Here is a 25,940-nt window from a genome sequence, read left to right as displayed (position 1 = left end):
TTATGCTTTATCTTCATTGAAGTTGATGTAAATTCAGATAAATCTACTGAAGTTGAGGTATATTAAAAAAACAAAAAATGGCCCCAAAAAAAACAAAACAAAAATGGTCTCAATAAAAATGAATACTCATGAACATAGTTATGGTGCTGTGAGAAAAGGAAATATTTAAGTAGCATTCTTCACTAATAAAATGTTGAATAAATAGGAAATCCTTATTGAGGTAACTTAACATACTTTGTCTTGAGCCAACAGGAGTGCCCCCGCCACATGTAATATTATAACTCGTAAGTTACCTCATCATTTCGCATTTGTCTTGCTTCTATATGTTGGTTCCGATGAATATATGTGGAATTCCAGTAGCTCTTACTTCTTTGGGGTAGAGTACACATATATTTTGAAACATGTGTAAGAATTAAAGGAACTTTTATTTATATGCGTTTTGCTCCATTTCATCATCATCATCATCATCGTTTAACGTCCGCTTTCCATGCTAGCATGGGTTGGACGATTTGACTGAGGACTGGTGAAACCGGATGGCAACACCAGGCTCCAGTCTGATTTGGCAGAGTTTCTACAGCTGGATGCCCTTCCTAACGCCAACCACTCAGAGAGTGTAGTGGGTGCTTTTACGTGTCACCCGCACGAAAACGGCCACGCTCGAAATGGTGTCTTTTATGTGCCACCCGCACAAGCCAGTCCAGGGGCACTGGCAACGATCTCGCTCGAAAATCCTACAGGAGCCAGTCAGGCGGTACTGGCAACGGCCACGCTCAAAATGGTGCATCTCATGTGCCACCCGCACAAGTACCAGTCCAGGGGCACTGGCAACGATCTTACTTGGCTTGCCGGGTCTTCTCACGCACAGCCCATTTCCAAAGGTCTCGGTCCGTAGTCATCGCCTCGGTGAGGCCCAATGTACGAAGGTCTTGCCTCACCACCTCAGCCCAGGTCTTCCTGGGCCTACCTCTTCCACGGGTTCCCTCAACTGTTAGGGTGTGGCACTTTTTCACGCAGCTATCCTCCTCCATTCTCACCACATGTCCATACCAGCGCAATCGTCTCTCTTGCACGCCACAACTGATGCTTCTAATGTTCAGCTTTTCTCTCAAGATACTTACACTCTGACGGGTATTCACATTGACATTACACATCCAACGCAGCATACTGGCTTCATTCCTTGCGAGCTTACGTATGTCCTCAGCAGTTACAGCCCATGTTTCACTGCCATGTAGCATGGTTGTTCGTACGCATGCGTCATACAGTCTGCCTTTTACTCTGAGTGAGAGTCCCTTTGTCGCCAGCAGGGGTAAGAGCTCTCTAAACTTTGCCCAGGCTATTCTTATTCTAGCAGCTACACTTTCAGCGCACCCACCCCCACTACTAACTTGGTCGCCCAGATAGCGGAAGCTATCGACTACCTCTAGTTTTTCACCCTGGAATGAGATAGAAGTTGTTTCCTGTTTGTTTGCAGTCTTTATTGCACCTGAACATCTGCCACAAACAAAAACTAACTTGCTAGTTAACCTGCCTTTGATGTTGCTGCACCTCTTATGTGTCCATAGCTTGCACCGGGTACATCTTATAGAGTTACTACCTACTCCTTTTCTACATACTGAGCAGGGCCATCTACCTGAAGGGGTTTGTGTTTTATCTACCTTCCTACTTATTAGGATTTTGGTTTTAGCTAGGTTGACTCTAAGGCCCTTCAATTCTAGACCTTGCTTCCACACCTGAAACTTCTCCTCTAGTTCTGATAGTGACTCCGCAATTAGGGCAAGGTCATCAGCATAGAGGAGCTCCCAGGGGCAACCTGTCTTGAACTCCTCTGTGATTGCCTGGAGGACTATGGTAAATAATAGGGGGCTGAGGACGGAACCTTGGTGGACCCCTACCTCTACCCGGAATTCATTGCTGTACTCATTTCCAACCCTCACCTTACTGGCCGCATCTCTGTACATGGCTCGCACAGCTCTCACTAGCCATTCTTCTATCCCAAGTTTCCTCATTGACCACCAGATAAGGGATCGGGGGACCCTGTCAAAGGCTTTCTCCATGTCAACAAAAACCAGGTACAGAGGTTTATCCTTGGCTAGGTATTTCTCTTGCAACTGTCTCACTAGAAATAAGGCATCAGTAGTGCTTTTACCTGGCACGAACCCAAACTGCATCTCATCTAAATTGATTCGCTCCCTAATTAGTTGGGCTATGACCCTCTCTGTAACTTTCATAACCTGATCTAACAGCTTGATGCCTCTGTAATTATTTGTATCTAAAGCGTCCCCTTTACCTTTGTAGCAGTTGACTATGATGCTGCTACACCAGTCATAGGGTATGACTCCTTCGTGTATCACCTGGTTCGTAATACGGGTGACTAGGCTATAGCCAACACTGCCAGATATTTTGAGCATCTCTGCAGTGATTCCTGATGGGCCGGGGGCTTTCCCGGTCTTCATACTCTTAATTGCTTTATCTACCCTGGTACTATCAACTCGGATAGCTGGTCCCTCTATTGGGTCGACATAAGGCAGGCTCTCTTTCTCCCATTCATTCTCTTTATTAAGCAATCTATCGTAGTGGCATCTCCAGACCTCTTTCTTTGCATCCTCATTTAATGCAAGCGTACCATCTTCCATGCGAACACATTTCTCTCCTACAACATCACTATTCTCTCTCCTACACTGTCTTGCAACACGAAATACCTCGAGTCTTTGGTCCTCACGGCGCAGAACATTGGCAAATCTTTCCTTATCTGCTTCCCCTCTGGCTAAATAAACCTGTCGCCTAGCCTCCCTTCTGGCACATTGGTACAATTCCCTGCTACCACCGTTCTTCCAGTCCTTCCAAGCTTGTTTCTTTTGTCTAATAGCCCTGTCTACCTCCTTGTTCCACCACCACGTTACTCTGGGTTGGGAGGGGACCTTACACCACCCACAAATCTGGTCGGTGGCTTTTAACAGGTTGTCCCGCAGAAATCTCCAATTGTCTTCCACGTTGTATGATGCTATATCCCCTTCTATTTCGTTAAATGCTTCAAGTAACTTGTCTCTAAGTCTCTGTCCGTTTGCAGGGTCTTTAAGCTTCCACACCCTTCTTCTCCAAGCCTGTCTAATTCTGGGCACCCATTTTGCCTTGATCCCAAAGTCGCTAACTACTAATCTATGTTGTGGGGTACATTCTTCGCCAGGGTAGGTTTTGGCATTTATAAGCCGCCCTCTTTCCCTATTTCTGGCGAGGATGTAGTCGATTTGGCTAGAGTGTCTGCCGGAGCGGTAGGTGACTATTCACATATATATATATATATATATGTATATATGTATATATGTATATAAGAAGGGTATTGGATTTAGCCAAACCCAAAGATACAGGTAATACCGAGTAAGTGCTGTATACCGGCTAGTTATGCCCCATTTGTTGTATAACAGGATTGGGGATTAAAAGTCGTGTATTTATACTTATTTATTTATATATCGTTTTTTGATTTGGTTTGCAAGATTCTCTATGTGAGTTTGTGTGTTGAAGCATATTCTGTTGTCTGGGGAGAATCATTTTCTTTTTTTTTTTTTTTTGTGCCTTATAATTTAACACACTCGTGTATATATATATAGATGTGTATATATATATATATGTGTGTGTTTATGTATATATATGTGTGTGTTTATATATATATATATGTATGTAGATGTATGTATACAAACACCATCCGAACGTGGCTGATACTAGTCTCACCTGGTTGGCTCTCGTGCTGGTGGCATGTAAAAAGCACCCACTACACTCTCGGAGTGGTTAGTGTTAGGAAGGGCATCCAGCTGTAGAAACATTGCCAGATTAGATTGGAGCCTGGTGAGGCCTCCTGGCTTGCCAGTCCCCAGTCAGACCGTCCAACCCATTCCAGCATGGAAAACGGACGTTAAATGATGATGACAGTGTGGTGCAATTATTCATGGTCCCGCTTATTTGCATAGCTAATAATTGTTCACAGAAATGTAAATATCATCAGTGATTTTTTTGTTTTCTTCATGGCAATATAGGCAATATATACTTTTCATCACTTTTTAAGGCTAATTTATTAATAATAATATACTATATTTACCTGTTTATTGGATGCCCATTTGCAGCTGACGGTCCCTTTGATTAGAATAGTAGGGCATCACATCACTTGATTTTTTTTAGATACAAGTACACTGTATCGTGTATCTTTTATTCCTGCTTTCAATCAATGCTTACTAATTAGTATAGCGACATCTTTCTATTTTACAGACATACACACTCTCTCTCCCTCTCTTGCTGTATTAGTCTCTCAACAACAACAACCTCTCATTGTAGTGAAAGTATATATATTTATATTTATATACATATATTGTTGGGTTAGCAATGACATATCAAATCTATATGCAACATGAGACTGAGCATTAATTTTATACCAGTGCTTTTGTTTAAATCATTGCTACATTTGATCATATACATTGTTTATTTGAACAGGATAATTTTTAAGGCCATGAGCCAATATAGTTGCATTGAAATTAAATTTCTTGCTGGTCTCTCTCTCCCATCCCCCTCTCTCTGTATGTATGGAGAATAGGAAATATCGGTAAAAAGAGTATTTTTGTAATGTACACTAATAGTGATTGAACATTTGATTAATTTTTTATTTTGAGTATTAAATATTATCTAGTTATAAAGTTAATAAAGGTCCCAGCACAGTTCTAATTATGCTTTAAAGAACAAAAGTATTCAGTAATGAAAATGATGGGCCTTGCAGTTATTATGACCCAAAACATTTGAGTCAGGCATATCCTGCTGTTTTAAGTCTGTCACTGTACAATAGTTTAATCCAAGATGCACATTTTGAATAAAAAAAACTGTTTCAGTTGAAGTACCTTTTGATCACAAGTTTTCTCATTTATTGGGCTAAATGACTTTCTTTGGAATTTTTTACTCTTGTCACTTAACCTCAAATCACCTCTGACTGAGCCTAACTATGATAGAATTGATAGTAAACATAAACAATGTTCATTTTTGTTGTAGCAATTGCTTTTGCATATTGCTACCCTTCTTGCCACTCATCTGTGAAATCAAATATGTTGTGTAGTCTCAGATTGGCCTTGAATGAACAAGCTTAGGCAATTCCATATCAGCTCTAATTGAATAGTTCTATCCATACCACTAATGGATTAAAAAATTTCTGCCTGCAGAATTGATGAGATATCTGGAATAGATCATGAGCATCTCCTGTGAATGGGGGATGTAAGATCTGCTCTAGTCACAATTTTACAGCTGTACAGGAAACCAGTGTAGATTCTGACTGATATGCAAAGATATGGATATTGATACTTCTTACTTGTGACTGGACAACAGCAGCTATGGACATACTGGTGCAGGAGATTAATTCAGTCTTGATACATCTAATACAACTTACCTCATCAACCATATTTCTTATGCACAGCCTTTTTCAACTACTGATCGGCTGCCCATGACCCTGAGCCTTGTGGAAGTTCTTGAAAAGACTACCCCTTCTCAGTGAGTTCTGGAAGTGATGTGTATATTATGTTCTCCATCCACATTACAGTGATTTAAATCCATACATTGAACCAAAATTACCTCCCATCATGCACAGTGTTCCCCACCTCTTGCAGACTACTTAATCATGTCATCTTTCTCTCTCTCACATCTTCCTGTCAACTGTATCATGAATATTTAGCTGTTTCTTGCCCCCCCCCCCCACCTGCTCTCTTCTGCATCCTTTGGTCTTCCCCAATTCACAGCTCATTGATCATCCACCCTTCAATCCTTTTTTACAGTTGTACTCTGCTTCCTCATCTCCTACTTCCCATACAAACTTGCAAACCAACCACCCATCAACTTCTACTCAGATCTCCCTTGACAGTGGGGGCCACTCAGACATCTCTTCACCACTAGCTCTTGGTAGTTCCTACTGATTGTTTCTTTTTCTTTCCCTCTCTTAGTAAGTGTGACTAGCTATCAGATCTACAAGAACCTGCTGATACCCACCCCCACCCTTCTCATACTTTAACCCCTCATTCTCTAGTATAAAGCTGAACCCCACCTCCCCTGGTATTCATAGCCCTACAAGCTGCATGGCAACCTCAGTGGTGCTGGTGGCATGAAAAAAGCACATTCAGTACACACTGAAGTGCTTGGTGTTAGCAAGGGCATCCAACCATAGAAATTATACGAAAGTAGACATTGGAGCATGATGCAGTCTTTGGACCCATTGGAGCCTGTCGAACCACCCAGCCCCTGCCATAGATGTTAAATGATGATGTTATGTCAACTGTGTTGATTTATTACTCTGAGGATGTCACCATACCAGTATGTGAACTGATCGAAATATTGTTTTCAAATTTTGGCATATGACCAGTAATTTCAGGAAAGGAGGTAAGTCAATTACATCAATTCCAGTATTCAACTGGTACTTGTTTCATCAACTCTGGAAGGATGAAAGGCAAAGCTGACCTCAGCAGAATTTGAACATAAGGACAGACAAAATGCTGCTAAGCATTTTACCCAACATGTTAATGATTCTGCCATTTCACCATATTAGAACTGATTGAATCTGAATGTAAAGACAGATGAAATGCCGCTTAGCATTTTGCCTAGCTTGCTAACAATTCTGCCAGCTCACTACCTTAGAACCAATTGAAATATTTAAAGAGCTGATATCTTGTTTCATGCTCAATCACCCCAACTCCTACACATTCTATTGTTTATATGACTTGTTGTCAGACATATTCTCTCAATCTCTTGTGATCTCTTGTAATTGTTGTTTATGCGTCTTTTGATGATTAACAAGTTATGATGATATTGATATTTATTTTTCTTTCTCTTTGCAGTTGATTCGCTTACTATTCAGTCATGGTTTCACATGAAATTCAAACCCTGTCAGATGAGCAGTTAAGATCAACTCTTGTAGAGTACAATGTAACAGTGGGTCCCATTACAAGTAAGTCTTTTAGTTGTGTCCATATGTTTTGTCTGGTTCAGCCCTGAATGAGCAGAACTATTATGAGAGCCATTCTGGCCATTACCTTCCTGTCTTTTGTTTCAGTTATATTAATCTGGCATTTTAAATGTAAATACCTATGATTTCAGAATGCACTGTTATGCAAATTACACTGGCTACTTTAGCAAGATAAGTCTTGGTTTATATTCAGTATAACTATGTCATCTATCTGTTTGGTATCTCCAAATAGAAATTAAACCAGTCAGGACAATCCTAAAATATTTCTGTTAATAAGATATTTGTTTATGCTTGTTTGCATTAAACACAGCAAGGCTAAAACTGTATATATAATTAACATTAAAAATTTAAGATTATCCAGTTACTAAATCACACTAATGCATTATTAATTCATTGTTCATCAATTGTCTAATGCCTTTTTACTTTTAAGATGATATAGTGTGATATGAGTGGGATTTAGCTATTGAGCAACCATTTAGAGCCTCTTTTTGTTGGTGTGCATGCACATTTGTATATATGTATGAATATGAAAGTCACAAGAATTGTAATGATGTAGACTGGGAGGGATAATATATTTTTGTACATTTGTAGTCCTGGGATTCTTGGTGTGCATATATTTATGTATGCGGATGCATAGGTTATTTGCTATTGCTGCCCTTTTCACCAGTCATCCTCCCCTGTTCTTAATAGGCCACATGATATTGGACATATTGTGTCCAGTAGACTTTACCTTCATCATCTCCTGTATTCCCAATCACTCTACCTACCATTATACTTTTGCATCTTTTCACCCGGTTAGATTTCCAAGGAAGGAATTACTGGCCAATGTATCAAATAAGCCTTCTCTCTCTTTCTCTCTCTCTTTCTCCAGTTTGTTTGCAACAATGTACAATTTTGTCCCCAAAAGAGGTTATCAAAATTACCCACCCCCATGTCATTCCATCACACACACACGCGGCCTCTTTTAGTCCTTACTCTATTTCCTGGGTTATGTTGCCTATGTCATTTCACACATTACCTTGGCTACACACTTGTCTCAGATTGCTAAGTAATTTTATCACATGTCTGTCTTCTTTGTGTTTCTCACTCTGTAAAGAGGTTAATAAACAAGCAGACATAGAGTTTATAGGAAAGTGGTTATACACCATTAGGTGTACACCCGCTTTCCTATATTAAATTCTAAACAATAACGGAACGCAGAACTCTGTACTATCAACACAACAATATTTATTTATGGAGGAAAATAGGCAGCCTTAAACTGGTTGCTGAGACGTTGGAATGTAGATTGAGCTGTCCCCAGAGTTGGAATGGCCGGCCAGCCGAGAAAGAGGATGAAAAAAGCGGGAACGTTTAGATGTTGAATTCCACGCATGCGTGGATAAAAACGCAGTAATGGCGACTGTACCTTGGCGCCAAATGACGTCACTACAAGTTATGTGTAGCAACTTTTATTCAGTATAGTTTCTTTATTCCTGGATTGCTTTTTAGTCGCACATAAAATAAAAGACCTCAGTGAGAGAAATCAAATACTGGAAACCAACTCAAGGTCAATGACTTAGAAAAAACTGGTCTATTTAGTAAGGGAAGTAGTCTTCCTAATGTGAACTTGACAGAGGGTCCACCCAGTCTTGTTGGCAGCAGTGTGGGATTCAATTGAGAATGTGAAGATGAGGGAAAGGCCTTGGTTCTCGAGGAGTACCTAATGAGATGTTTAAAATATCAAGCAGAGTACAATACTGCCTAATCACCTGTTAGTCAATCAGGTTGTTCAGGAAGGTATATCCAACAAATAGTGTAACAGCATTACAGTCAATTGTTACAAGGGTATAAGAGTTGCCTTATGAGAAGTAATTACAGATGTATCAAATTACTGGACCAGGTTATGAAAGTCAGTGGAAGAGTCATAGCTTAATTAATTAAAAAGAAAGTAAATCTAGATGAGATGCAGCTTGATTTTGTGCTGGAGAGAAACACTACAGATGCTCTTTTTTATCATTTAGCAAAGAGCAAACTGCTGTACTTGGTATTTGTCAACTTGGAGAAAGCCACTAAAAGTGTCTCACTCCCTCATCTGGTAGTTGCTGTGAAAGTAGTAAATGAATGACTCGTGAGAGCTATTCAAGTCATGTACAGAGTTGATAATGAGTACTATGATGACTTTATTGTGTGTGTTGGAGTTCATCAAGATTCAACTATCAGTCTCTTCCTATTTATCCAATCTAGGCCATAACAGAGAAATTTAAGACTGGCTATCCATGGGAGCTGTATACTGATGACATTGTTCTTATACAAGGGTTGGCTGGAAAGTTCTTAGGTTGACCAAGATACTCTCTTTGAATATGACCAAATAAGGTTTATTTTTCAACATAGTCACCCTTGTGGTCCACACATTTCTTCTGTTGGTGTTGCTGTGCTTGGATCCCATTGGTGAAGAAGCTTTCATCTTATTGGACAAAAAAGTCATCAATAGCAGATATGACATCATCATCACTGCGATATTGGCTCCCAGCCAAGTATTTTTTCATGTTAGAGAACAGATGGTAGTCAGATGGGGCCAAATCAGGAGAATAGGCAGGGTGATCAACTAATTCAAAGCCACAGTCACACACAGCAGCCATTGAAAACAAAGACTTGTATGCTGTAGCATTGTCTTGAAGAAGCAAGACCCTTTCATCAGTATTCCTGGCCATTTGGTCTTGATAGCCTTTTGTTACTGCCCCAACAAGTTGGCATAGTACTCTCCATTGATGGTGTGGTCATTTTGCAGATAGCCAATAAGCACAATGCCTTTTGCATCCTAAAAAACTGAGGCCATCACCTTCCCTGCAAATGAAACAAATATGGCCTTCTTTGGAGCAAGTGAGGAGGGGTGTCTGCATTGCATGGATTGTCTCTTTATCTCTGGGTTAAAGTGATGAACCCAACACTCATCCTGGCTTTAGGAAACGTTCAAGGAAACCAGCTGGATCTGCTTCAAACAATACCAAATTTTCTGATGATGTGATCAGGCATCAGAAGATGTAGTACCCACCAAGTAGAAACCTTTGTCATGCCAAGTTAGAATATTCTCAACTCTATCATATCATGGGATATAATAAAAGCATTGGCTATTTGCTTTATAGACAATCACCTGTCATCCTTCACCATGTGGTGAACATGATCAATGTTTATGTTGGTGGTGGAAGTTGTAGGACATCCAGACCTTGGGTCACCTTCAAGATTCTATTCCCATCCTAAATTCAGCTGCCCATTTTTGAACTGTTGTCATCCCCTAATGTAGCAACTATGCCAGCATGTCTGTCCTTGGAGACTAAACCCATTTTCTGTCGGTACTTGATAACATCACAGTGCAAATTTTTGTCCATTTTCAAAAGAAGTCTCTACTAGTTACTTTTGAAGTTTTTGAACAGTCTGTTGTCATTTTAACTGGAAAGAAACAGTGCAGTTATTAATAAGTAGAGTTGAAATTTAATGCATTCAAGATTTCACAGTTCCATCACTCCTTCATAGTCAGCCTATGAACTTTTCATCCCACCCTCGAAACTGAAACTGTAGAAATAAAAGTCCAGATGTGGACATAAAGCCTGTCATTAAAGGGTCTTAAAGTTAATTTAGCAAAGACCAAAGTTCTAGTTAGCAGGAAAACAGACAGAACACTAATCTCTTTAGATAATCAACCCTGTTCAATACTCTTTTACTTGTTTCAATCATTTGACTGCAGCCATGCTGGAGCACCGCCTTTAGTCGAGCAAATCGACCCCAGGACTTATTCTTTGGAAGCCTAGTACTTATTCTATCAGTCTCTTTTTGCCGAACTGCTAAGTTACGGGGATGTAAACACACCAGCATCGGTTGTCAAGCGATGATGGGGGGACAAACACAAACACATACATATATACGACGGGCTTCTTTCAGTTTCCGTCTACCAAATCCACTCAGAAGGCTTTGGTTGGCCCAAGGCTATAGTAGAAGACACTTGCCCAAGGTGCCACACAGTGGGACTGAACCCGGAACCATGTGGTTGGTGCAAATTAAATCATACAAGAGGTGTAGTAGATTCACAGGAAGTTTAGCAGAGAAAGTAGATTTCATGGCAGATGCATAGGTGCAATAAATACAAAGAGCATGTGGGAAATATATTTTTCGGCAACGCCTAGAAGGATCTGTAGAGGGAGTAGACAGCTTCTGTACCTTGGTAATAATTAGCAGGAGGTGAGGATGTGCTGAAACTATAGTTGCTAGAGTAAAAACTGGCTGGAGAAAGTTGAGAAAACTATTACTCCTGTTAGCAACAAAAAGCCTTTCTCCCAGAGTGAATGGCAGATTGTATGATGCCAGCATACGAACAGCAATGCTGTGTGGTTGTGAAACTTTGACAGCGAATGCAGAGGACATGCAAAACTAGAAAGAAATGAAGCTAGCATGCTCTGCTGGATGATGTGGATAATGATACATGATCTTTGCACAGTTTCTGATTTGTAGAAAACCATGTCATGAATACCATGTAGTTGCAAGACACTTTTTAACTGCACAGTCATCTCTGTGCCTCTCATATAAGTAATATATGTGGAATCACTTTGAGAGACCATCAGAGGGTATTATCAGCCAGTGAGTGAACCTCTCTATGTTTCTTTGACCTGATAAAAATAAAGAGCAAATCGCAATCTATTATCTGAAGAAAAATCTCTCTAACATTTGTAAACATTCTCGTCTTTTTTTCTCATACTTGCCATTATTTCTCCAATGATAAAGTCTCTCTATTTCTCTCTGACTCACTAGTGTCTTTCTATCATGGCTGCTATTTCTTGAGGTGGAGCTGGTCTTTTAATTGGCCGCTTCCATCTGGAGATTATAAAAAGCCTTTCGCACATGGTTTTTCAAATTTCACATTACTTGTTCTGCTGCTGACACTATTATTCCATGTGAAATGACCAGCTAAGCTAAAAAAATTTATCTAATTTTAATCGCTCATCATTCATTCATTCACCTAACTCATAATACTAACCGACATGTTTCCATACTTTGCCAGGATTTCCCCAGAGATCTCTCCCTCTCTCTCTCTAAAATTTGTAAACCTTCTCACTTTGTTTTATAACTTATGTCTTTCTCATACTAGCCATGATTTCTCCAGCAATAAAGTCTTTCAAGTTTCTCTCTCTCTGCATCACTAGTGTCTTTCTATCGTGACTGCTGTTTCATGAGGTGAAGTTGGCCATTACTTGTCCGCAATGCACCCACTCATTCCTGCCCTCACCACCTATACTGGAAACCCCTACAAGGCTCTGCCTCATTTCTGTATCAGAAGACTTGCATAGCTCCACCCCACTCCAACAATCATCCACTCTACTGCATGTGCCAAAAAAAGATGTATTACTTAGTAAATTAACAAACCACCTACCCCTTTCTCTCTAATATAATGGACTAACCAATAGCGGCTCACTTAATTTCAACATTAACCTATTTATGTTTGCAGCAATAACGCTTATATTTACAATGCTCATAACACTTATATTTACAATGCTTACATTACACTCCTTCCCAATTGGGGGTAACAATTTTAACATGTTTGAATGATGGTAGGTTAGAGCGAGAACAGCTGATGTGACCTTCTTTTCAGGTACTCCCCTTCCCATATTCCCTCCCACATCCTTTTCCCAGTTTTCAGAGTGGGCACTGTCAATATAGGCACAGTGAAAGGTAGGTCTAGCAAGATTGTTGAGATGCTTGAACAGAGGCATGTTGATGTACGTTACATTCAAGAGGTAAGGTGGAGAGGAGCTTCAGCCAGGTTCCTCACCGGCAAAGCACATAGGTATAAAATCTGGGAACGTAACGGGGTAGGTGGTGTGGGCATACTTCTTGCAGAGAAATGGGTGGATAAGGTCATATAGGTAGTCAAAGTATGTGATAGAGTACTTAAGCTCAGGCTAGTCTTGCAGTATAGTATAATGACAATTATCTCTGTCTACGCACCCTCCCCACAAGTGGGCCTACCAAATGAACAAAAGGACCACTTTTATGATATTCTTCTGCAGGCTACCTCAACGACAAACGACAATGATATCTTGTTCATGGCTGGGGATTTCAATGAGGATGTCAGGCAGCAGCCTGGTATCTTCCATGGTGTACACAGAGGCCATGGAATTGATTTCCAAAACGAAGAGGGGACAAGGCTACTGGAATTTTGTGATGTGAATAACCTATTAATCTGCAACATCAACTTCAGGAAGCCAGTTAGCCACCTGATAGCCTACCAATCAAGTGACAATGCTAGCCAGATCGATTACATTCTCACCAGACAGTGAGATGCATGGTTGCTCCTGAATACAAAGACCTTCCCTGGTGAAGAATGTACTCCCCAGCATAGACTAGTCATTAGTGACTTTAGCGTCCAGGCCAGAAGGGTGTCAAGAAGCAGACCAATCTGGAAAAAAATTTTGCAGCTTAAGGATCCTTCACATGGTCAGGGATTTAGGGACATCCTGATTGAGAAATTTGATGAGGAGCTACAGACTTGTAACATTGAGGGCAACTGGGAATTCTTGTGGGGCAGCTTGCTCAGTGCCACAGACCAATGGTGCAAAGTCTCATCTAGACCTAGGGTGACGTGGTTGTGGAATGATGCTGGAGATAAGGCCATTAGAACAAAGAAACAGGCCTGGATAGCAGGGAACTGTATCAGATAGCCAGAAGGGAAGCTAGGAGGCAAGTATATCTAGCCAGGGAAGAAGCAGAAAAGAAGTTTGCCTATGTGAGGACCAAAGACTTGAAGTGTTTTGGATTGCAAGATAGTGTGTGATAGAAAATTGTGATGTCATAGGAGAGAAATGTATCTGTGGATGATGGCTCACTTGCATTTAATGATTCTGTAAAAAAAAAAAAGAGGCTTGGAAATGCCATTCTGAAAGACTGCTGAATGTAGAGAATGAATGGAAGGAAGAGAGTCTGCCAGATATTGCCCCCACTGAGGGACCAGCTATCTGAATTGAGAGTACCTTGGTACATAATGCAATTAAGGATATGAAGACGGGGAAAGCCCCTGGCCCATCAAGGATCACCACTGAGATACTTAAAATACCTGGCAGTGTGGGTTATGTTCTAGTCACCCATATTGTAAATCAGGTGGTACATGAAGGAGTCATACACAATAACTTATGTAGCAGCACCATAAAAAACTGCTACAAAGGTAAAGGTGGTGCCTTAGAAATAATTAGAGGTATCAAATCATTGGATCAGGTGATGAAAGTTACAGAGCAGGTCATAGCCCAACTAATTAGGGAGAGAGTTAGTCTAGATGAGATGCAGTTTGGTTTTGTGCCAGGGAGAAGCACCACTGATGCTATATTTCTGGTAAGGCAGCTGCAGGAAAAATACATAGCCAAAGATAAACCTCTGTACTTGGCTTTTGTTGACTTGGTGAAAGCCTTTGACAGGGTCCCCCGATCCCTTATCTGGTGGTCAATGCGGGGATAGACAAGTGGGTGGTTAGAGTTATACAAGTCATGTGCTGTCACTAAGGTGAGCAAAGAATTCAGGGTAGAAGTAGGGGTTCACCAAGGATTGGTCCTCACCCCCACACTCTCTTCATCGTAATCCCCCAGGCAATAACAGAGGGATTGAAGACAGGCTGTTCCTGCGATCTTCTCTATGCTGATGACTTTGTTCTTATAGCTGAATCACTACAAGAACTAGAGAAGTTTCAGGTGTATGGAAGCAAGGACTAGAATTGAAGGGCCTTAGAGTTAACCAAGTAAAAACCAAAATCTTAGTAAGTAGGAAGGCAGACAAATCACAAATCCCTTCAGGTAGATGACCCTGCTCAGTCTATAGAAAAGGCATAGGGAGAAACTATGCACACATAAGAGGTGCAGCAGTATCAGAGGAAGGTTAACAGAGAAAATAGCTTTAGTGTGTGGAAGATACACAAGTACAATAAACACAGAGAATATACAGAAAATAGACTCCATCAACTGCTAGGGGTGGGGAGTGAGTTAGAGGTAGTAGACAGCTTCGTTTTCTAGGTGACCAAGTTAGTAGCGGAGGTGGATCCTATGAGACTGTAGCTGTGAGAATAAGAAGAGGCTTGGCAAAGTTCAGAGAGCTCCTACCTCTGCTGGCAACAAATGGTCTCTCCCTCAGAGGGAAAGGCAGATTGTATGATGCCTGTATCTGAACAGCTATGCTACATGGCAGTGAAACATGGGCTGTGACAGCTGAGGACACATGTAGGCTTGAAAGAAATGAAGCCAGTATGTTTCGCTGGATGTGCAATGTCAGTGTACTTGTATGACAGAGTTTAAACATCTTGAGAGAAAAGTTGGGCATAAGAGGTATCAGATGTGGTATGCAAGAGAGATGACTGTGCTGGTATGGTCATGTGATATATATGGACATGGGCAACTTTGTAAAGAAGTGCCATTCTCTAACTGTGGAGGGAACCTGTGGCTGAGGTAGACGCAGGAAGACATGGGACGAGGTGGTGAAGCATGATGTTCAAACTTCGGGCCTCATGGTGGTAATAACCAGTAACTGAAACCTTTGGCAATATGCTGTGCTTGAGAGGACCTGTCAAGCCAAGTGAAATTGTAGTCATGGCCGATGTTGGTGTCACATAACTGGCACCTGTGCCAGTAGCACACAAAAAGCCCCTTACGAGCATTGAGTCTCACAGAGGCAAGGTGGCTGATGCCAGTGGCACATGAAAAGCACCTTTTGAGTATTGCGCCTCACAGAGACAATTACAAATGACCGAGCCCTTTGGCATTATGCTGTGCTTGAGAAGACCCATCAAGCCAAGTAAAATCAGTCACTGCAGATACTGGTGGCATGCAAATTGCACCTGTGCCTGTGGCACATAAAAACACCCATTACACTCTCAAAGTGATTGGCATTACGAAGGGAATCTAGGCATAGAAATCTTGCTAAATCACACTGGAGTCTGGTGCAACCTTCCAGTTTTCCAACCCATGCCAGCATGGACAACAGAGATTAAATAATTATGATGAATGATGTCCTATTTTTCTTGCACATCTGAAAAAGCCAAGTTGTTCACAGCTGGAATGCCTTTGATTATATAAGCCTGTTCAACTCTAGTAGAGATTATGAGGCATTACCATGTATTGTATGTATTTCCTTTTAAAGTAAATTTTTTTATGTGTTATTTTTCAGAAACCACTCGGAAACTGTATGAAAGAAAGCTAGCACGGTTGTGGCAACAATTACCGGCTATAACATTATTTTCTGGTAATTAATCTTTATTTTCTCTCAACTGTGATTTGATGTAGATTTGGCTGCTATTTATAGCATGTTGAGCGACTACATAGAAATTCCTTTGTTGGTTTGAATGACTAGAGCAATGGAGAATTGGACATATCTGTTTAAATGCATTTAAGTGTTAGAATAAAGAATCCCCTTTGAATTTGGGAGTTAGTTAACTTATACTATTCTAAAATCACTGAGCCCCACCGCCACCCCACCCAATTTTTCTAAATCTGAAACCGGTAAATAAAGTTACCATACAGCATGGTGCCATTTCATGATTGCTTAACCTGATAAGATTAGCAACCAAATTTCCACCAGCCTATTCTATCTGTAAAGAAGGGAGTGTTATATTAGAAAACATAAGTGGGGAAGGTGGAGAGAGAATTGTCACAGCTGGAACATCTTTAATAATAGGTCTGCTTATTACGGTCTAACTTGGGGGTTAAACAACAATCTTTCTGTGATACCCATCAGTTTCACTATTTATGTTCATATTTTCTATCATTGGTTCCTTAGACTGTCAACACACCTTTTCCACTCTGCATCAGATGTCTGTACCAGTATAGTCACATCTCTAGTATACATCTACTTATATTTATATTGTGCAACTACTGTTTAAGCTAATTTGAACTCTGCTCTTCAAGATGGATAGCTTTATACATCCAACATATAAAGCTCAGTTCATTTCTTCCCAATCTCTGCCTATTTTGACAGTAACCCTACCTCATTATGATGTAGCACCACTTTTTTATACATACTTCATACTGCTCTGTGCATATGAGTGGTTTGTATTGTCATCACCAGAGGTGGTAACGATAAAGGTCTATGAATTTTCTTCTATAGGCACAGGTGTGGCTATGTGGTAAGTAGCTTCCTTATCAACCACATGGTTCTGGGTTCAGTGTGTGGCACCTTGGGCAAGTGTCTTCTACTATAGCTTCGGGCCGACCAAAGCTTTGTGAGTGGATTTGGTAGATGGAAACTGAAAGAAGCCCGCCATATGTATGTGTGTCTGTGTTTGTCCCCTCAAAATTGCTTGACAACCAATGTTGCTGTGTTTACATCCCTGTAACTTAGCGGTTCGGCAAAAGAGAGCAATAGAATAAGTACTAAGGCTTACAATGAAGTTGACTAAAGGCGGTACTCCAGCATGGCCGCATTCAAATGACTGAAACATGTAAAAGAATAAATGAATAAAATATGCTAGCTTTCATTCTCTCATTACATCTATTCTCAGCATTAATTACAGAATTTTCAATTATATCTACTAAACTAAGAAGTTGATGTATTGGCTTGGAACAAAAGTGTATACTGTTTTTTAAGTAAAGTTTAAAAACAACATTTAGACATTTGTATGTAGCTTTATTCAACCATAGATTTCCCATTTTGTTCCACTACCTGTCACTGTCTTTGAGGCAGTTTCATGATCCCATCCTTCTAGAACTTGGCATCTTTCTTGGTCATGAACTTGCCTAAGTGGTTTTTACAGTCTTCTGAAGAATTGAAGTTCTTCTCATTAGAGAATTTTGTACAGATGGAAATAAATGATAGTCTGAACGTGCAAGATTAAGTGAGTATGATGGGTGTGGTAGGACATTCCAGCCAAGCTGTACTGATTTCTGTCAGATCTGCAAAGGAACAGGACTAGCATTGACCTGAAGGAAAGTGACACCCTCTGATTGACCAATTCTGGATTTTTTTCATTAGAATGCTTCATTTAAGCAGCTTAATTGGAAACTAATTGTTCAATGTCTGATTTTGCAGAAGTAGTTTGTAATACACAGTGCCTTTCCAATCCCATTAAATACAGAGTGTCACCTCCTTTGGATTAGTGTCCAGCTTTAGGATTGATTGAAGGTAGTTCCTTTTATTTTCTCCAGGACTATTTTGTTCCACATTATTGTAAACAAACCATTTTCCAATACCTGTTCCCCCTCCCCCTTTCTACAAAAATAGGCTTTTGTTGAGTTTGGGCAGAGAATCACAGATGGAACTGCATTCCATTAAATTTTTTTTTGTTAAATTATGAGGCACCTAAACCTCTTAGTGATTCATGTATCCACGTGTTTTTAAATACCTTATAACACTCATATGAGATGTGTGGAGGATCTCAGTGATGTGTCATGTGGTCCGGATTATTTTCAACTAGCATTTCAATCTGGATATCATTAATGACTGTAGGCCTGCCAGAATATTCATTTTTTTCAAAATTAAAATTTATTCCCCTAAACCTAGCAAACTGCTTGGTCTTCTCAGTTATTGCACCATCTCCATAAGTTGCACATATCTTGTTAGCACAACATGTTTTCCTTTCCAGTAATAAGAGCTTCAAATGATGAAATTGTGTCTCATTTTCTCCTATTTTAACTTAAAAACAATAAAAGTAAACTATCCATACAATAGTATAGAAAGATGTGTTGAAATACCCCCCTTTCAGAAAATATGTCATATGCTTCTGTCACCTGAGAAATGTAAATGCGTTTCAATGCCACCAATTGAAAAACAGTACAGACTTTTGATTCAGCACAATATATTATTTTATGGGTGTCTATTCTGCTAATTATTTTTGTGGAATTCTAGTTTTCTGTTAGAGATTCCCTTTGACTTTTGTGTGTTCATTGTTTACTTACAACTTTCTTCTATAAAATAATATATGATGCATTGGGATTTTGTACTTTGGATCCTTGGCTCTTTCAATCTAAATGTAATTGTTATCTTTTTATAATTACACCAAAATTGCAAGCATTACAGGTGATGGCAAAATTTCAGCATGCCAAACATGCAACATGAGTTAGATTTAAGCTTGAGATGGTTTCACATTTTACCTTTTTACTACCTAAGACCACCTCTGGTTCTATAATACAAACCACTTTAAGTGGATCTAAATTAAAATATTCCATCAAATTTGTTATTTTCAAAATTAATTGAAACAGGATGGTGTATTTCAATAGAAATATGATTGCAAAAAGGTTAATGCAATTTTGGGGTCGGCACAATATCATAGCTTTTGAACTGACTTTTCCATGCCTTATTTGATGACATTAAGTTAGAGAACATTTTATTTTGTAAAACCCAACATTTGAAAAATATGCTACAAATTTATTGTTCCATATTTCTATATTATATTGATGATGGTTAATTTTTATTTTATTATAGAAAACATTGGATATCTTGATTAGAATTTGGTTTTGCTGAAAAGATGTTTTTTTTTGTTTGTTTTTTTTAGATGAAAAGGATGATGAGGAAGAGGAAGAGGATGAAAAGGATGATGAGGAAGAGGAAGAGGAAGAAGAGACAAAACAGTAACAATTTTTTTTTATGGCTTTCTTTTCAAATAATTTAAAAACAAATTGTAATGTTCTGTTTTTCATTCATGTTTACGAGTTTGTCATATGATTTCAGATAGGATACATTGCAATGGTTTTTCAATGATTTCTACAGGTAGGCATGAAAACTAAGAACTTTGAAAAAGAAGGAAATTAGAAGTGCGTTATTCATGACCTTTTCAAATACATCTGATTAATACAAGTTTAGTGAAATGATATAACTGAGAACCTAAACTCAGTAGCAGACTTATTGCTGGTGCTTGATCCTCTGTCTTTTTCCTTTTTTTATCCCTTTTATTCATGTTGATGGTGATCTTTGTTTTCCTAATTTCTAAAGATTATCATCATCGTTTAATGTCCATCTTCCATGATGGTTCACAGGAGCTGGCCAGGTCAAAAAACTACCCTATACTATTGTGTCTATTTTGGTAGGGTTTTTATGGCTGGATGCCCTAACTAACACCAATGACTCTGCAGAGTGGTTGGTGTTGGTGTACTTTTTACATGGTACTAGCACAGGCGAGATTAGTTTTGGCATGATTTTTACAGCTGGATACCCTTCCAAATGCCAACCACTTTACAGTGTGGACTGGATACTTTTTATGTGGAACCAGTACTGGCAGGGTCACCAAGTAACTCGCAAGACAAGGAATTATGAGAGGGGAAGGTGCATTTGGGGAGGGGAAGTCATGTCAGAGTTAGAGGGTGACAAAGAGACAGATGCAGAAACAGGTGTCTTGCTATAATGGAGACGGCATTGGGGGAGATGATCTGATTTCAGATGATGAAAGGTTAGAGAGTAACAGAAATAGGTGTCTTGCTATAGAGGAGGTACATGGTTACCCAGCCAGGGGAAAGAGAGAGAGAGTAGGAAACAACAAAAGTGTAAGAGAGAGCTGGAGAGAGATGGTGAAGTGCCTGGGTATACTCACAAGTAACAAGGATCAGAACATAGATGTGATGGTGGAGTAAAGAAAAGAGAGACACGAAGGTTGTAATATACACAGTCAGGTGTTGTCAAGAAGGTGCAAGCAGGGAGTGTGGATTGCAGTGACTGTCGCAAACCTGGGTAGAGGGCAGTGGTTTCAATTCATGCTGTGGCGATAGAATAAAGCTGTTAGCATTTTGTTTTAGTTGGAGGGGCAGAATTTTGGTTTAAGCACCCCATATATCCCCTTGTAACTTTTCTATTTTTTGGAATTTTCAGAAAAGTTTCGTGAATTTATCTTCTACACATGGGAATTCAAAAGATTATGCAAATTAAGTTTTTGTGTGTGATTTAGGTAATTTAGCTGTTGCTTTTAGCACATTGCACAGCCACCTTGATACGTTCCTCATTTCGTTGTCACTATGATGTATTGATATTGTTCAAGAGTAGTCCATTGCTGGAATTTAAGCTAAAAGTTCTGAGTGTCTGTATTTAAAAAAAAAAAAAATTGTTAAGTGGGAAATACACTTTGTTGTATATTTTTTAATTGGAGTTTAAAATATGGACAGTCCGAGTTTTTGGCTCAAATCCCATCCTTGGGTGCATCATCATTACACTAAATGTGTATCAGACTGCCAAAAGGGAAGCTCGGAGACAGGTTTATTTAGCCAGAGGGGAAGCAGATAAAAGATTTACCAATGTTTTGCACTGTGAGGACCAAAGACTTGAGGTATTTTGTGTTGCAAGACAGTGTGTGAGAGAGAATCGTGATGTCATAGGAGAGAAATGTGTCCACATGGTTGATGATTCACTTGCACTAAATGAGGCTGCAAAGAAAGAGGTTTGGAGACGCCACTATGAAAGGTTGCTCAATAAAGAAAATGAATGGGAGGAAGAGAGTCTGCCAAATGTCGACCCAACAGAGGGACCAGCTATCCTAATTGACAGTACCATGGTAGATAAAGCAACTAAGAGTATGAAGACAGGGAAAGACCCCGGCCCATCAGGAATCACTGCGAAGATGCTCAAAATATCTGGCAGTGTCGGCTATAGCCTAGTCACCCATATTACAAACCAGGTGATACACGAAGGAGTCATACCCAATGACTGGTGTAGCAGCACCATAGTCAACTGCTACAAATAATTACAGAGGTATCAAGTTGTTGGATCAGGTAATGAAGGTCACGGAGAGGGTCATAGCCCAACTAATTAAGGAGATAGTTAGTCTAGATGAGATGCAGTTTGGGTTCATGCCAGGGAAAAGCACCACTGATGCTATATTTCTAGTAAGGCAGCTGCAGGAGAAATACCTAGCCAAAGATATACCTCTGTACCTGGCTTTTGTTGACATGGAAAAAGCCTTTGATAAGGTCCCCCGTTCCCTTATCTGGTAGTCAATGAGGAAACTAGAGATAGATGAATGGTTAGTGAGAGCTGTGCAATCCATGTACAGAGACGCTGTCAGTAAAGTGAGGGTTGGTAACAAGTACAGTGAAGAATTCCGGGTAGAGGTAGGTTCAGTCCTCAGGCCCCTCCTATTTATCATAGTCCTCCAGGCAATAACAGGAATTCAAGACAGGATGCCCCTGGGTGCTCCTCTATGCTGATGACCTTGCTCTAATTGCTGAGTCACTATCAGAACTAGAGAAAAAGTTTCAGGTGTGGAAGCAAGGATTAGAGTCAACTTGGCTAAAACCAAAGTCCTAATAAGTAGGAAGGCAGACAAACCACAAATCCCTTCAGGTAGATGGCCCTGCTTGATTTGTAGAAAAGGCGTAGGTAGAAACTCTATAAGATGTACCCAGTATAAACTATGGACACATAAGAGGTGCAACAGTATCAAAGGAAGGCTAACTGGGAAGATAGTTTTTGAATGTGGCAGATGCTCAGGAGCAATAGACACTGAAAATGTGCAGAGAACAACTCCTACATTCCAGGGAGAAAAACTAGAAGTAGTTGATAACTTCTGTTACCTAGGTGACCAAGTCAGTAGTGGGGAAGGGTGCTCTGAAAGTGTAGCTGCTAGAATAAGAATAGCCTGGGCAAAGTTCAGAGAGCTCCTAGCTCTGCTGGTGACAAAGGGCCTCTCGCTAAGAGTAAAAGGCAGACTGTATGACGCATGTGTACATACAGCCATGCTTCATGGCAATGAAACATGGGCCGTGACTGCTGAGGACATGCATAAGCTTGCAAGGAATGAAGCCAGTATGCTCCGCTGGATGTGTAATGTCAGTGTGCATACTTGACAGAGTATAAATGCCTTGAGAGAAAAGTTGGACCTGAGAAGCATCAGATTTGGTGTGCAAAAGAGACGACTGCATTGGTCATGTGATATGAATGGATGAGGATAGTTGTGTGAAAAAGTGTTACACCCTAGTGGTTGAAGGAAACTGTGGAAGAGGTAGACCTAGGAAGACCTGAGATGAGGTGGTGAAGCACAACCTTCAAACATCAGGCCTCACCGAGGCAATGACTAATGACCGAGATGTTTGGAAATTTGCTGTGCTTGAGAAGACCCTGCAAGCCAAGTGAGACCATAGCCTGTGGCCTATGCCAGTGGTGTAACCAGCCCACTTATGCATACCTTTCCTTCATTGGACACTGAACTCTGCTTGCGAAGACCTGGCTCCTGTGCAGGTGGCATGTAAAAACACCATTTGAGCGTGGCCGTTGCCAGTACCACCTGACTGGCCCTCGTGCTGGTGGAATGTAAAAGCACCCACTACACTCTCTGTAGGGAAGGGCATCCAGCTGCAGAAACTCTGCTAGATCAGATTGGAGCCTGATGTAGCCATCTGGTTCGCCAGTCCTCAGTCAAACCGTCCTGCCCATGCTAGCATGGAAAGCGGACGTTAAACGATGAGGATCATGGTGATGTATTTATGGGGAGAAAAATATTGAAAAATATTAATACATGCCAGTGACAAAAAAAAACAAAGAAGGCATCAGTTGGTTGTGAGATATACTAAAAATAACAGTTAAATTTTTTTCCATTATCATTTGAACCCTCATATGTAGAAAACAAATTCACAAAAATTTTCTGAAAATTCCAAAACATAGAAAAAAGTATATGCAAACTGATTTAAGTGATGATAAATAACACCAATATTATATTTATCAATATTGAATTAAAGCAATTGTAAATTTCTTTTCTTAGAACATATGTTAAAATACGAGTTATAGATTTGTAAACTTACTGTTATCCTAAAAAACTAGCTCAGAGATCAATCTTGCAAAAATATGTTGAAATCAGCTAGAACTGGGATATTTCTTGTGTGAATTCTCTCTCTCCTATATATATTTTCTTTTACTTGTTTTAGTCATTTGTCTGTGGCCATGCTGGAGCACTGCCTTCAGTCGAACAAATCGACCCCAGGACTTATTCTTTGTAAGCCTAGTACTTATTCTATCGGTCTCTTTTGCCTAACTGCTAAGTTACAGGAACGTAAACATACCAACAAGCAATGGTGGGGGTACAAACACACACGCACACACACATATATATATATGACAGGCTTCTTTCAGTTTCCATCTACCAAATCAACTCACAAGGCTTTGGTTGACCTGAGGCTATAGTAGATGACACTTGCCCAAGGTGCCATGCAGTGGGACTGAACCCGGAACCCTGTGGTTGGTGTGGTTCTTCTTTGGGATTTGTTTTTTACAAACGAGATATATATATATATATATATATATATATATATAAGCTATAAGGAAATAAATATAAGTGTAGACAATCTTTTAATACAAAGTTGGTACAAATCCAAAAAAAGATTCTACAAGTTGTTTCCAAGCCTAATTAATTCAAAACAAAACGAAAAATAATCCTTTTGTAATCACAAATTAGACTTTTCTTCAGGAATTTATTATTGGAATGAATTGTTTGCTCCTTTAATTTTTCCAAAATTTGTTATCCATATTTACTATTGAAAAGATCTCAAAGATTGAAACTGGTACTGAAATGTTTTTTATAAAAGTATTTTAGCATTTTCTACTTTGTCTTTTTTCCATATATATATCTACTTGTGTGTTCCTCTTCAACCTTTTATATATATATATATATATATATATATATATATATATATATATATATTACATACAAAAATAAGAGGAATGACCAGCGACAGTGGACTCCTATATGCTAGAAATAGATGCCGAATCATCTAACCACGAAGAATATGTTTTCAGTAAAAATTTCAGCGACACAACAGACCGTCAAAGGGCAAGATAAATGAAAAAATACTAAATAAAAAAACGATTAACCTACGTACCATGGTTTCACCTGTTAATATTCACATAAGTAAATATCTGCAGGATCATCAGCGTAGTCTGTTGATTTATAAAATATAATTTCCAGAACTAGACACAGGACGTCCACCCAAAAGGGAGCACGTGTAGAGTTCTACAAATTACATTCAATGTATCCTTTCAAATGTCTTCAATCTGGCGTCCACTAGGAGTTCACTTTTGCTGGTCATTCCTCTTATTTTTGTATGTAATATAATTTTGATCTTCGGATTTTTTTAATATGCTAGACCACTGGTTTTAATTGATTAATATCAATTTCTACCCTTATTATAAAATTATATATACTATATGAGTATATGCATATATATGTACATGTATATACATACCTTCATCTACATGTATATATAGATGCATATCTGGGTACATAATGTTGCCAAAAAAACATGGACAAAATGATAAACAAGGTACAGAAAACACACAGGCCACATAGAGAACATTTCCTTCATCAGCTGCCACCATTATAACACTGGCATTTCGAAGAGTTAGGGCAGGAGGCATCGTTACAATGGTTCTTCCCATGGACACAAATTAAATTTGTTCCATGGAGGAATGTAGTGGCGGACAGAAAACAAGACAGGAAAACGAAACAGTGAAATAAATAAACAAACAAAGAAGGCTATACGGCCAGACATGAAAAAGTATGTGTATATTGAACACTGTGAAGCACGAACTGGAATGAAACGGGACGAGGAATGTACGTGTGTGCTTGGCGGGGCCAAGATATTGAAAAGAATTAGTAGCTGGACATATGTGACCAGCGAGGGGTAGGGAGAAGAAGGGGAGGAAGTAGAATATAAGTGAGCAACGAGGGACAGAGAGAGATAGAGTAGAAGGGGAGAGGTGAAGAACAGCAGAAGGAAGAATGAGAGGGGGAGATAGATACAAAGATAGAAAGAGTTATATAACAAGCTTCTTTCAGTTTCCGTTTACCAAATTCACTCACAAGGCTTTAGTTGGCCTGAGGCTATAGTAGAAGGCACTTACCCAAGGTGCCACACAATGGGACTGAACCTGGAACCTTGTGGTTGGTAAGCAAGCTACTTACCACACAGCCACCCCTGCACTTTTTTTTGGTAGGTGGGATGGAAATGTTTTTTATTGATTGATTTCAGATACCTCAATACCAATTAGATGAGAA

At 39.7% G+C, this 25,940-nt stretch overlaps 1 protein-coding gene across 3 annotated transcripts in view; it reads left to right on the top strand.

Moving 5' to 3' along the window:
• Positions 1–25,940, top strand: part of LOC106882375 (uncharacterized) — a 51,808-nt gene that overhangs the window by 3,394 nt on the left and 22,474 nt on the right. For all 3 annotated transcript variants that reach the window (XM_014933034.3, XM_089338295.1, XM_089338296.1), the window contains exons 2-4: positions 6,852–6,961; positions 16,148–16,222; positions 19,467–19,542. In XM_014933034.3, coding sequence (XP_014788520.2) covers positions 6,874–6,961; positions 16,148–16,222; positions 19,467–19,542 — 239 coding nt within the window. In that variant the 5' untranslated portion in view covers positions 6,852–6,873. The remainder of the gene's footprint in view (positions 1–6,851; positions 6,962–16,147; positions 16,223–19,466; positions 19,543–25,940) is intronic.

The sequence above is a fragment of the Octopus bimaculoides genome, chromosome 20, assembly GCF_046866305.1.
Source record: "Octopus bimaculoides isolate indiv1 chromosome 20, ASM4686630v1, whole genome shotgun sequence".
Lineage (NCBI taxonomy): Eukaryota > Metazoa > Mollusca > Cephalopoda > Octopoda > Octopodidae > Octopus > Octopus bimaculoides.
Note: the sequence above shows the minus strand (reverse complement) of the source record. Positions and strands in the feature narration are given on the sequence as shown.